Here is a 12,794-nt window from a genome sequence, read left to right on the forward strand (position 1 = left end):
TACGATGGACAACTCGGCACCTCATTTTTCAACAGGGCCGAGTTTCACAAGTACAGAGTTGACCTGGACTCTTTATACAATATTACCCAGAAATATCACCACACACAATCACAACAGACCAATGTCAGGAAATTACAACACCATGATATGCTAAGTTATCATGTCTTGCACTCTTTCACTCAGAAACCAATGTGTATATTAAATCTCATGAGCATTTGGGCAAATAAAGAGGAAGTAGTATGCTTTGCAATATTTTTCTAATCTATTGCTATAATATGTCATTATCATTGCAACACAATACCCAACACATGCACGTCCAATGTGTATGTCAAGTCTCATGGGCATTTGGTGTAAACTGAGAAAGTAATTTGATCCAAAAGATTAGCAACAGACCCATCCACTCTCCCAACACCCACTTGGCAGGGTATAAAACAACCAAATGAAAGAAGAACAAAAAAGGTTATTTTTCAATATTCAGAAACCATAGAAATGATTTGGATTGTCAATCCCTGCCATCATTGCTACACATTATACAATATTTGACCCTTTTTTTCTTCCTCAATGCATAGATCTAAACCTACTCAAATAATGAGTGTTGGCATAATGAAAAGACCTTGCATTAAGCATTCTTCCCGGGTGAAGTTCAGCCTAAATCAAGAGCAGCACAGAAATAGATTTCAAGGACTGTTTAATAACATCACGGCCCTGCAACATAAAGCCTCGCAATAGATCGTGGCGCAAGTTTTACAACTGATCATACACAATAATCAATGCAATCGATCACAGAAATCAGCTCCCGGATCAATCGCTAAGCCTTATGTTACAGGGTCCCAGGGTAAAGCTGAGATGTCAAAAGAATCAAAAGATAATGGGAGTCTAAAACCCCCCTGAGAGCATTCTACACCTACATGTGATACCGACCAAGCTTATTCGGAAACGAAGACATAAAGCAAGGAGCTTCGAACACTGGAGTCCCAACAGACAAGGAGTAAATGAGAGCAGCTGAACTTTTCCAAGGATACAGATAATCATCTCCTGTGTCCCGTAACACAAAGCATAACGATTGATCGTAAGCTTGTACATTGTAGTCAATGCAATAAATCGTGAAAACTTGTTCTACGATTATTGCTTAGCTTTGTGTTACGGGCTCCTGGTCTCCGTAACACAAAGCATAACGATTGTATCGTAAGCTTGTACATTGTAGTAAATGCAATCAATCGTGAACATTCGTTCTACGATCATTGCTTAGCTTTGTGTTACGGGCTCCTGGGCTCCGTAACACAAAGCATAACGATTGATCGTACGCTTGATTTTACAATTGATTGTACATTGTAGTCAATGCAATCAATCGTGAACATTTGTTCTACGATCATTCTTAAGCTTTGTGTTACGGGCTCCTAGTGAGTTGTTACCCTTGATGGCCAGAGTTCGATGCCACCATCCTCATGGAAATTTTCAAAAGGTGATTATTTTCACAAATGATATTATCTGATCTATTTCCATTAACAAAAGTGAATCTTGCAAGGACGAATTATCTTCTCGCATTCAACACAAAAAATTAACAAAAACAACAACAGTTCCAAACCCACCCGGGTTTTCAAAACATGAACTCACCGTAAATAAGACAAAATATTTCTGATTTGATTCTCCGACGCAGTTATTCACCCAAGGACAATGGTGATCCATTTTCCTGTTGAATAAAGATGAAAGAAAAAAATGAATAATAAAGCATAGATGTTGGAAAAAATTCTACTTTATCATAGAATTCCTATAATGCATGATTATTTAAGGATATTGATAGAAATTATAATAGAAAGCTACATCTTGAATAATAATGATAATAATCCATCCATCCAAACCTAAGACATATTGATGCCTGGAAAGTGTTAATTTATTTGGGGAGTTAAATACAGTTTTTTCACAATTCAATGTCACAAAAATGTGAATGAACATGATTTATGGAACTGATAATACCGACTTCCATGGAGCCTCAGTATTTTGGGGTAAAGAAGAGTCAAACAAACTGTACAAAGGGTAATGACTGGTATCTCTAACATTGTGTGGACGTGGAGGTAGTTCATACCATACATGTAGCACATGCCTAAAGCATCTCACTGTGGAATAAGTTTGAAAAAAAGAAGATATTTTAAAGGAACTTATAACAGATGTTGATATATCTTCATACACAGTCATGTATTGTCATGTGAAATGATTAAACAGAAATGAATATATTACAACCATATCTGGAAATAAAAAATATATCATATTCAAACGTATCCCCCAGAACCCCATTAAAACTGGGAAGGGGATAAAAACTAAAACCGACTTGAACATCAATAAAAAAAAAAAGAAGCTTCTTTCACTGAGGAATAAGATTGAACAACCATATGAAACAAGTGGAATGCCTCTGGCCGTCTCACCTGCATCACGCGGTTCAATATAGCAGCAGTGCTGACTTTGAATACTACTCTAACTCGCACAAGATGTTCAGTGATACATGGTTATTCTTATGTCCACTTTTTATGAACTAGACCAATAAACTTACAGAGATATGATGGTTATTCAACAAAAAACCCAACATGGCCAAAGTTCATTGACCTTACATGACCTTTGACCTTGATCATGTGACCTGAAACTCGAACAGGATGTTCAGTAATACTTGATTACTCTTATGTACAAGTTTCATGAATCAGATCCATAAACATTCAAAGTTATGATGGTAATTCAACAGATACACCGAATTTGGCCAAAGTTCATTGACCTTTGACCTTGGTCATGTGACCTGAAACGCGCACAGGATGTTCAGTGATACTTGATTACTCTAATGTCCAAGTTTAATGAACTAGACCAATAAACATTCAAAGTTATGATGGTAATTCAACAGATACCCCCGATTCGGCAAAAGTTCATTGACCCTAAATGACCTTTGACCTTAATCATGAGACCTGAAACTTGCACAAAATTTTCAGTGATGCTTGATTACTATTGTGTCCAAGTTTCATGAATCAGATCCATAAACTTTCAAAGTTATGATGGGAATTCAACAGATATCCCCAATTCGGCCAAAGTTCATTGACCCTAAATGACCTTTGACCTTGGTCATGTGACGTGAAACTCATGTAGGATGTTCAGTGATACTTGATTAACCTAATGTCCAAGTTTCATGAACTACGTCCATATATTTTCTAAGTTATGATGACATTTCAAAAACTTAACCTCAGGTTAAGATTTCGATGTTGATTCCTCCAACATGGTCTAAGTTCATTGACCCTAAATGACCTTTGACCTTGGTCATGTGACATGAAACTCTAATAGGATGTTCAGTAATACTTGATTAACCTTATGGCCAAGTTTTATTAACTAGGTCCATATACTTTCTAAGTTATGATGTCATTTCAAAAACTTAACCTCAGGTTAAGATTTGATGTTGACGCCGCCGCCGCCGCCGCCATCGCCGCCGCCGTCGGAAAAGCGGCGCCTATAGTCTCACTTTGCTTCGCAGGTGAGACAAAAACTGCTTGGATTTTTGAAGGCTTATTTTTTTTGGGGGGGGATAAATGTTGCCAAAAACTACATAGAATTCTCTCATTGTTCAAACACGTAGCTCATAAACTGAAATGAAAATAAGAAATTTTCTGGCTTGACAAAAAAGATGAAAAGCAAAATGTATTTCCTTTTAAGACATACTGTCTAAAAACAAAGAAGAATTCTTTGTGGAAACTCATCTGAATATGATCCATGCCCTCCTTCCCCCTCATCTTTCCGATGCATTCAAAATGAAAGGAAAGAGCATTTCAATCACTGTCATGTTCCTATATCAATCTAATTCATCCACATTATATTTCATATTCAATAAGACAAGCTTTCTGTAAATTGAAACCTGGAAAAGGGCACAGTCATGTTGTTGAATTCCGATAGACGTCAGATTTCACATTTATCTATTACACAGTCACAAGGGGGTTGGCACTGAGTGATTTATGTATTAGTAAGCATAAAGGACACTACTCAGTGTTGATTGGATGATGATAAACAAAAAGCTACAGGTAATTTTTTCTGTTAAAGCCATGCAGCGACTTCTTGAAAAATACTGAGCTGCCTAGCGCTACACAATCTGGTGGAAATCTATGCAAAGTTTCCATCATGGCCAAATGAAACTTCATGCATGCTAAATATTTTTTGTATGCATGTCACCGAGAGCGCATGAGCGCTGAAAGGCAGCTCGAGCTAAAGCTGGGGTAATGATAATAATAACAATGCGCCTCGGAATAGAATATTTCTAGATAGATGGCACTATATAAATGCCTATTATTATTACTATACTTCATCCAGTCCTTTTCACATCCTTATACAGAATATTTTGTTTATATCTGTCTTCTTCTGTAAAGATGAGAATCTGAAGTGTATAGATCCTAAATTAAATTGCTGACAATGCATGCTGTAGGCTAGCGCAATTCCAAAAAATGGCTCACATGACCTAAAACAAAGACAGTCACCTTTGCAGAGTGCACCTTGGCCTGTATTCTGAAGTCAGAACTTAGACCATGGTCTAACTCTGTGCTAAAATTATGGGAAGCCAAAAGTGTCACAAATTTTTATTAAGTTGTATGTTTCTTATATTTCTACTGTGCTCTTTCCTGATTCTTCAATGGTGAAGACAATCATCTATTTATACTTCTCAGACAATCATGAATGATTTGAGAGCCAATTGAGCTGAAATATGATATCTCTGCTGTTAGTGATTTATGTAACAATTGGCTATCCATACTTACACCACAACTTTAAACCTGAGTTTTTATGTTAAACCTGACTTCAGGATATGGGCCCTTGTGTCTGATGCCATTCACCATAATTAGTTTCACATAAATAGTAGGCCTGTTTATGCACCGTGATGTCAGATTTGACCCTCCATGGAAAATATGCTCACTCACACAAGGGATAGTGAAAAATGTACTTAAAGGTCAAGTGAAGTCCACCCAAGAAAAATGTTGATTTGAATCAAAAGACAAAAATCTAACTTAAGCATAACACTGAAAATTTCATCCAAATCGGATGTAAAATTAGAGAGTAGGGACAGTGATTTTCCGTTTCAAAAAATTGCCTTTTCCGTTTCAGAAAATCTCAAATTCCGTTTCAGCATGTAAGAAAACGGAAATTCTGTTTCCCCATAGACTTTGTACACACGGAAAAGTGACAATTCCGTTTCCACATTGAATAGCAAAATTACACGTAGATCTACACTCGCACTGGTCAAAATTGTATCTGCTACTGTACCAACAACACAATAGAATCCGTTCTAATCGGATCTATGCGGGTGTATATAATATTTTTACAAAGATATTTAGCATGCATACATCCTCACCTTTCACATTATTAGCATTATTTCACGGTGAAATGATATTTCATCGATAATTTTGGGGTTTTTTGACATCGTTATCATCAGTCAACGGCGTTTGCCAATCCGCCATCTTGGATTTTAAGACCACGATATCGTGCTGTTACATCTTCAAACGTAGAGGGCAGCAAAACATGACCGTGTAGTTGGAACGATATGATATGTGTACAGTGCAGTGAAGCCCAAATTAACCCGGCCGGCCGGGTACGGGCGCGGGGTACAATCGAGTGTGCTGATGTCGAGTGCAGTCACGATGTGTGAATTATCATGATTGTAGCGAAGTGAGATCGTGTTTTCTGGGGTTTTGTGGCCATTTAATATTCTCATTTTGTTGTGATTTTGAAGTAATTTGTGTTGCTATTCTGTGTATTTTGAGGGAAAATACGTTTTCCGTGATTTTCCGTTTGAAATGCTACTTTCCGTTTCAAAAGGCCCTTTCCGTGAATTCCGTCCGTTTTCCGCGATCGCGGAAAATCACTGTCCCTACGAGAGGTCTGATATTTTGAAGTTTCGCTCATTTTTCACAAAATAGTTATATGCACCACTCAATGACATGCAAATGAGATAGTTAATGATGTCCCCCACTCACTATTTCTTTGCTTTCTATTGTTTGAATTCTAAATTTTTTCAATTTTTACAAATTTTAAAATATGAGAACCAACTTGACTGATCCACAAAATGTTAAATCATAATTCCACATATTCAGGGAGAAATAAAATTCCTTTCACATCACAGTGAGGAGAAAATTAGAATAATTCACATTTTATTCAATAAATTACAAAACAAATAGTGAGTGGATGATGCCATCAGTTGCCTCATTTGCATACAGACCAGGATGTGCATATAACTGTATTTTGAAATTGTGCAAAATTCTAAAATGTTATAACTTTCTTATTTTACATCCCAAATTCATCAAATTTATAGTGTTATTCTTGTTGGATTTTTCTCTTTTGATTCAAATCAACTTTTAGTTGGGGTGGAATATCGCATGGCACACTTTGACCCAATCAACCACATAGATGATTATTCATATGACCGATATGATATACCATAAAGTTCTTTTATTAATTTGGGTCAAATAGTTCAAATGAACTGAAAAAAGAAGGAGTGTTTTAAAGTATAAAGGCATTACCGTGATCAAACGTATAGAATTACTTTTGTTTCAGTCCTTAGACGGGTCCCAAGGAATAGGGAAAATAGAGTATGCTACTGACACGTAAACAGATCCATGAGGGATGAAAATATATCTGACTAAACACACTTCACGGCCATCCACAGACGACACTGATGCAGCTGGCTACAAGCACTTCAACAAGTTATCAACAAAAGATGGAAACACATATCTGGGCCAGGCACACTTCATGGCTATCAACGTTTGAGAGTTGGGTTTCACTGAGATTTCAGAGTCAAGGATCTACTACCCAGGCTGCTGACACTGATGGATTGAATATATCAATTGCTGACCAGGAACAAACTACTTGTGGGAGTATGACAAAGAACAGAAAAGAGATGAGATGTTCAGACAACGCATAGACAGGAGAGAGAACTTAGAGTGATATCAGAGAGAAATGAGCCTTTTCCATGTATTCTATCAAGCATGGTGGCTCAGTGGTAGAGCGTCCGCCGCATGAACGGGAGGTCGTGGGTTTGATCCTCGGCCGAGTCATACCAAAGACTTATAAAAATGGGACCTTCTGCCTTCTTGCTAGGCGCTCAGCAATTAGATTGGAGAAGAGTAATAGTAACATATTATTATGCAGGGCCTGCTGGTAGAGCAGTTTCCTAACTGAAGAGGCTACCCTGGGTAAACAAAACATAGATAGATAGACAGATAGACAACTGGTTTATTGTTCTTATTATTATTAAAGCTCTACAATATTTATCATAAAGTTCAGACATTGATAGAAAATTGCCCCACAAATGATAATAAACATAAAGGGTTTAAGAGTCTTTATTATAAAAAGAAAAAAATCTTGTTTTGTCATCACTCACTGGTCTGGATGGCTTCCTATGGGGGCTGGTGCCCTTATATGCTAGAGCTCATGTGAGTTCTGAGCTGACCGGGTTTGCCTCTTAAATTGTAGTTGAATGGAGCAGCAGGTAGGAGGGCACCAGCCCAGCCCCCACCAGGATCTAGCTAGGAATTCCAGTGGGTGATGTCAAATTGTTCTTTTTGAAATTATGTACTGGGTTAATCTCTATTTTTATTTATTTATATTTGTTGTTGTTTGGATATCCAAAGGAACTGTTGCCGAGCCAGCGCCATGAGCGTCTCTGGATGGTGTGTGCACTCATTAAGATATCACAATTATCATTATTACATAAGACTCCTTGAAGTTGAAATGTTTCACTTACAAGATCATCATGATTTAATTATGATTTCATGATAAAGAGTCAATGTCTTTTCCTTTATGAGATTGTCCATTCAACTTTGGCCAAAAAACAATTTCAGTAACTTTTTAAAGAATTTAATTTTATGTACAGTGTAAAGTATTTGTTGCGTTGTAACAAAAAGCTCTTCAGACTCAGATACAATTATTAATGAAAAAAATATAAATAAAAAGGATATGAATAAAGCCATCTCTGTTTCTTATGAACATACATGCTGAGCTTGGTTTGGGCATCAATAACAATAATTTCCAAGAATATACCATGAAGGCGAACTTAGTGGATGGATGTTGAAATCAACCTCCGAACCAGGAGAATATACTCAGATAGTTAGATAGAGCTGGGATTAATAGGAGTTTATTCAGAGCACTAGACACTGGTACTATCTGTTACTATAATCTAATCATTGAGATCACTAGAATAGAAGCTAGGAAGATTTTATTTGAGGGTAAGGCTTATTTACATGTAGGGACAGTGATTTTCCGCGATCACTGAAAACATACGGACTTCAAGAAATCGACCTTTTGAAACAGAAAGTGGTTTTTCAAACGGAAAATCACGGAAAACGCTTTTTCCTCAAAATGCACAGAATAGCTACAGAAATTACTCCCATATCCTCATCAAAATAAGAATATCAATTAGCTAAAAACACAATCTCACTTCGCTACAACCATGACAATCTACACATCATGACTGCACTCGACTCCATCACTCGAAATTACATTCACGTCCACATATAAAGGCAGAAGCACAGCAGTGCGTTGCTACCCTCTGCGTTCGGTCATAACATCATGATCGCGTTACTCCTTGAATCCAAAATGGGGGATAGGCCAAGGTCGTTGACTGCTCAAACAATGTTCAAAAGATCCCCAAATTATCGATGAATTCTCATTCAACCCTAAAATAATAATGTGAATGGTGAGGATGTACAGTATTCATGTTAATTAATTATTTTTCTTTAGTTTCTGTACTCGTATCTCTTGATAAACTTTAAAGTGTTGTTATTACAGTAGCAGATACAAATTTTGACCTGCTCAAGCATTTTGACATTGATTTTCTATACACAAAGTCTATGGGGAAACAGAATTTCGGTTTTCAGCCATGCTGGAATGGAATTTATGATTTTCTGAAAAGGAAATGCAATTTTTAGAAACCAAAATCACTGTCCCTATTTATGTGGTTTAAAAAAAAGCTTTTTGAATACCAAAATAGCTGATATTGCTATAATGGGTATCAGGCTATCAGCCAAAAAATAATAATTTGCAGTTTGCATTGCATCGGTCCTTAAAACTATAAGTCAACGTCCTTCAGGTTCCAGACAGATAATATGTAAAGAAGAGACAACTCCTACAGACAATATACAGCATTAGATAGACTGACATTGAAGAAGCTGAAACTTGAAACTCGCAATCAATGGAAACAAATCAATAATAAGTCCTTCGTCATTCAAATTGCATTGGAACATGGTTGGGAGGAAACTTTCATTTTGGTCGCAGGATGTTGTATTGATTGCTATAAAGTATCATGTTCTAATGGTGCCTGGATGTTGGTTCTCTTTTCTATCCACTTCACAACTATCAAAACAAAGACAACAAATCAAAGTACAAAACAACTATGAAGGAGCATTATAATCATCTATATAAAAGAGAGTAATAATCAAAATAATGTATAAAGTATGTGGTGGAGTGATAAATATTATAACTACTAGTGTAAGCCAATTTTCTTTGATTAAGAAGGGATGGAGAGAAGAGAGAAGGAATGAAATTGAGAGATGTGAAAGGAAGGGGGAGAATGATATCTTTCTTGAGAGAAATTTTGGTGAAGTCCTAAGAAGAATTTTACATCAGAGGAGGAAGCGGAAGATGTCTGGAAGATGGCAAGGGGGTGAAAAGAATTGGCATTCTGGGTAATACCAACTGTCTTCCATGAGGATAATCTCAATTAAATATGTCGTTGGCGTTCATCCGAACTGTCGTATCAGTCAATTTTGGTCAAAAAATCTATGTTGAGATTTTTGCAGTATGAAACTACAAGTTACATAAGTAAATTTCTAGGCAGCAACTTAATTGAGTTTTGAGATATAATTGAATTTTCAAGGTGATGCCACACAAATTTTGATAAAATGCACCAATTCCATTGGAAACGTGCACTGTAAGAAAAAAAAGGACAGCAGCACGCACTTAATATGCAAATGCGTCGTCAGCCAAACCATCGCATCTGCATTGCATTGACTTTGCACGTGAAAGATAGGGAAAGGTTTTGCCTGATCACGCACATTGAAATCGCGGTTAGGGTTGTTGCATTCCCTATGGCATTTTTGAACATGGACAGAAATTACAAGCATGTAGCTCTATGTGATATCTTCTCTAATTCTTGGTTATGTGTAAAAATAAAATTATCAATATCAATCACTTGCCTTGGTCTTTCCTACTATGTATTTTCCTACCAATAAAAATCTTGTACGGCTTGGGAGAAAAATTGCAAATTATAGTAAACTTTGATTAGGAAGTCGATTTACTCTGTAATGGGTTTCGCACTTTCACCGCGATATATGACCTTTCACTATCAACTTGTTTTATCCCAAATCTACTAATCTGTGGAAGCATTGTGGAACAGTGGTTATGGCTATTGCCTTGCAAACAGAAGGTCTTGGGTGCAAATCCCAGCCAAAGTTTAATTTCCCTATGCAAGAAATTAATCCATATTATGCTGCACTCAACCTGATTACTTAGCGCATAAGAAAGGATCACTAGTCGTTCTTAAAGTCGCCTTAACTTAACGAACAGCTTTATGAAACGCCCACCAGGCAAGGTAAACAAGTACTGAAATAAAGGAATTCAACAAAAAACTATGTACTAAAGTCTGTAGCTCAGCATAGCTGGGGTATAATATGCCTTGAGTACCTAGCAAGGTGGACATGTGTGCAAATTAACTCCCTGTATCACTATCATTATCAATCCAACATTAACAGGGCTGTGACAGGGTATTTCATCTGCTCAGAAATAAAATGATGAAATTTTACTTACTTGATACATCTCTGACATATGCTACAATGGTGCGCCCTCTCAGGCTTGATACTGATACATTTTGGACACCTGTAGACGACCTGACCGACCTTTAACCCTAGTGTGCTAAGATGCTCTTTTGTTGCATTGCCCAGCGGAACTGCACCCTGAAAGTAGAAAATTGTAAGAAAGGAAGGACAAAAGAAAATACTGTTACTGTATTGATGTTAAACAGATTGTACACTTTAGAATTTATTATCAACACATTGCCATATTTAAAGAGTCTTTTGAAATAAACGTATACTGGTCAGTACAGGCGTAAACGCAGAAAAAGGGAGATCTCCCTCTTCTATTACATTCAATTTCAAGCCATTCATGCAATAACCTACAAATTTGGTGATCACTCAATCCACATTTCTTCTAGACCAAAACAGATCTAAATCAGAGATACATGTATATGTAACATCACATAGGCAAGAGGCATGTTATCAATTTCGTTGTCCGAGAACGATTGCTCAAACCACTTTACCAACAAATGGTTTACAAGTAGGTTTTTCCAAGATAAAGCATGACAAGGAATCTTTCGCTCTTCTCGAGCTGGCTTGGTATGTCGTTAGAAAACCAATTTGACCTTTAGGCACAACTTTGTAGCCATTCTTGGGTTCTCTTCTTTCCAATGACATAACCTAGTTTTGAGTTTAACTTGAAGAACCCAGAAACATTACAAATCTAGGACAGTGTACCTTGCTGCACTTTTTTCATCCTAGAAAATCAGTGTCCGGGTTAAATTATACAATAGTCAGCTTGCCCTCCCATTTCTTTCTGATAGAGCAATTGAATTTCATCCTGGCAGATGTTCTGCCCAGGAACACTGTCATCATTCAGGGAGAAAAATCTAGCCTGACGTTCCTCGATTGGAACTATACGTATGTACCTCCTTCTAGCTCTCACCGGTGAAATGCTTGTGAACATCACAAGGTATATTGAACCCTAGCCTATTCTGTAGCTCATAAGCACTGACCTTTTGTTTATGTGGTTTTATAGAGCCGTTTCCAAAGGGTAGTCTGATCTTTCAGTATTAGCATTTCAATACCCTTTTTTACGACTTGCTTCATTACTCATGTAATCACATAAACCACCTTTGTGAATTTGGGCCTGAAAGTTTTATCTTATGTGCACTCTCTATCAAAAGGAAGGGTAAAAGACACCACTCTACATAAAGTTACTTCAAAGTAAATAGAGAGTGAAAATGTTTTGTGCTTATTCTTTCATGAAAGAATTTGAAAAAAAAAATTGATAAGTGGAATTCTGTATTCATTACAAAAGCTACCTGTCTTAATCATCATTTCAATATTTTATCCTCTTTTTCATTTTTTTAAAGAGTTATTTGCTAAAGTATTTGCACATTCATATTCTTTCCTCTCAAAATCTATACACACAGAGCAAGCCATCTTTCTTCAAAATCTTGGTATCAACCGACATCACACGTATGTACCATCATCTAATGAAAGAAACCCTCATAATACACCCCATAGATCTCTGATGCTCCAAATATACTTCAAGCTCCACTGCACATGTCAGGTGTTCTATTCATATCAAACACCAGGCCAGACATAGTCAATACACACAACATCATTATGACCTAATTAGTCTATCCATTTAGACTACTGTAATGTGATGTACAAGCACCTAATATTTCTATAGACAGGTAATCATCTTCCTTCGAGTCTGAACTTCTGAAGGTTACCAGCAACTCAAATGAGGATATTAAAAATGGAATTACTACTTAACTTGCATTTTCACACAATTTGCAGTGATAATCTAACTATAGGTTTACCTTCCACCAACAATGGTTTTGAGAGCCACACAATTAAGAAGGTTATAAACGTGATTGGTTATATCAAAATAAATTAATAACTATAGTGCTTAATAGAGCACTGTACCACATAAAGGTTCATGAGAAATTGAAGAAAGTCAAATCAGTTTCAACAATGCAAAATGTATTGAAA

General features: G+C 36.7%; 1 protein-coding gene across 1 annotated transcript in view; it reads right to left on the reverse strand.

Moving 5' to 3' along the window:
* The window catches only part of LOC121407777 (palmitoyltransferase ZDHHC3-like), an 83,129-nt gene that overhangs the window by 37,499 nt on the left and 32,836 nt on the right, over positions 1-12,794 (reverse strand). The window contains exons 4-5 of the mRNA XM_041598973.1: positions 10,807-10,952; positions 1,615-1,690 (exon numbers count right to left, since the gene is read on the reverse strand). Coding sequence (XP_041454907.1) covers positions 1,615-1,690; positions 10,807-10,952 — 222 coding nt within the window. The remainder of the gene's footprint in view (positions 1-1,614; positions 1,691-10,806; positions 10,953-12,794) is intronic.

Source organism: Lytechinus variegatus, chromosome 2 (assembly GCF_018143015.1).
Source record: "Lytechinus variegatus isolate NC3 chromosome 2, Lvar_3.0, whole genome shotgun sequence".
NCBI classification, from domain to species: Eukaryota; Metazoa; Echinodermata; class Echinoidea; order Temnopleuroida; family Toxopneustidae; genus Lytechinus; species Lytechinus variegatus.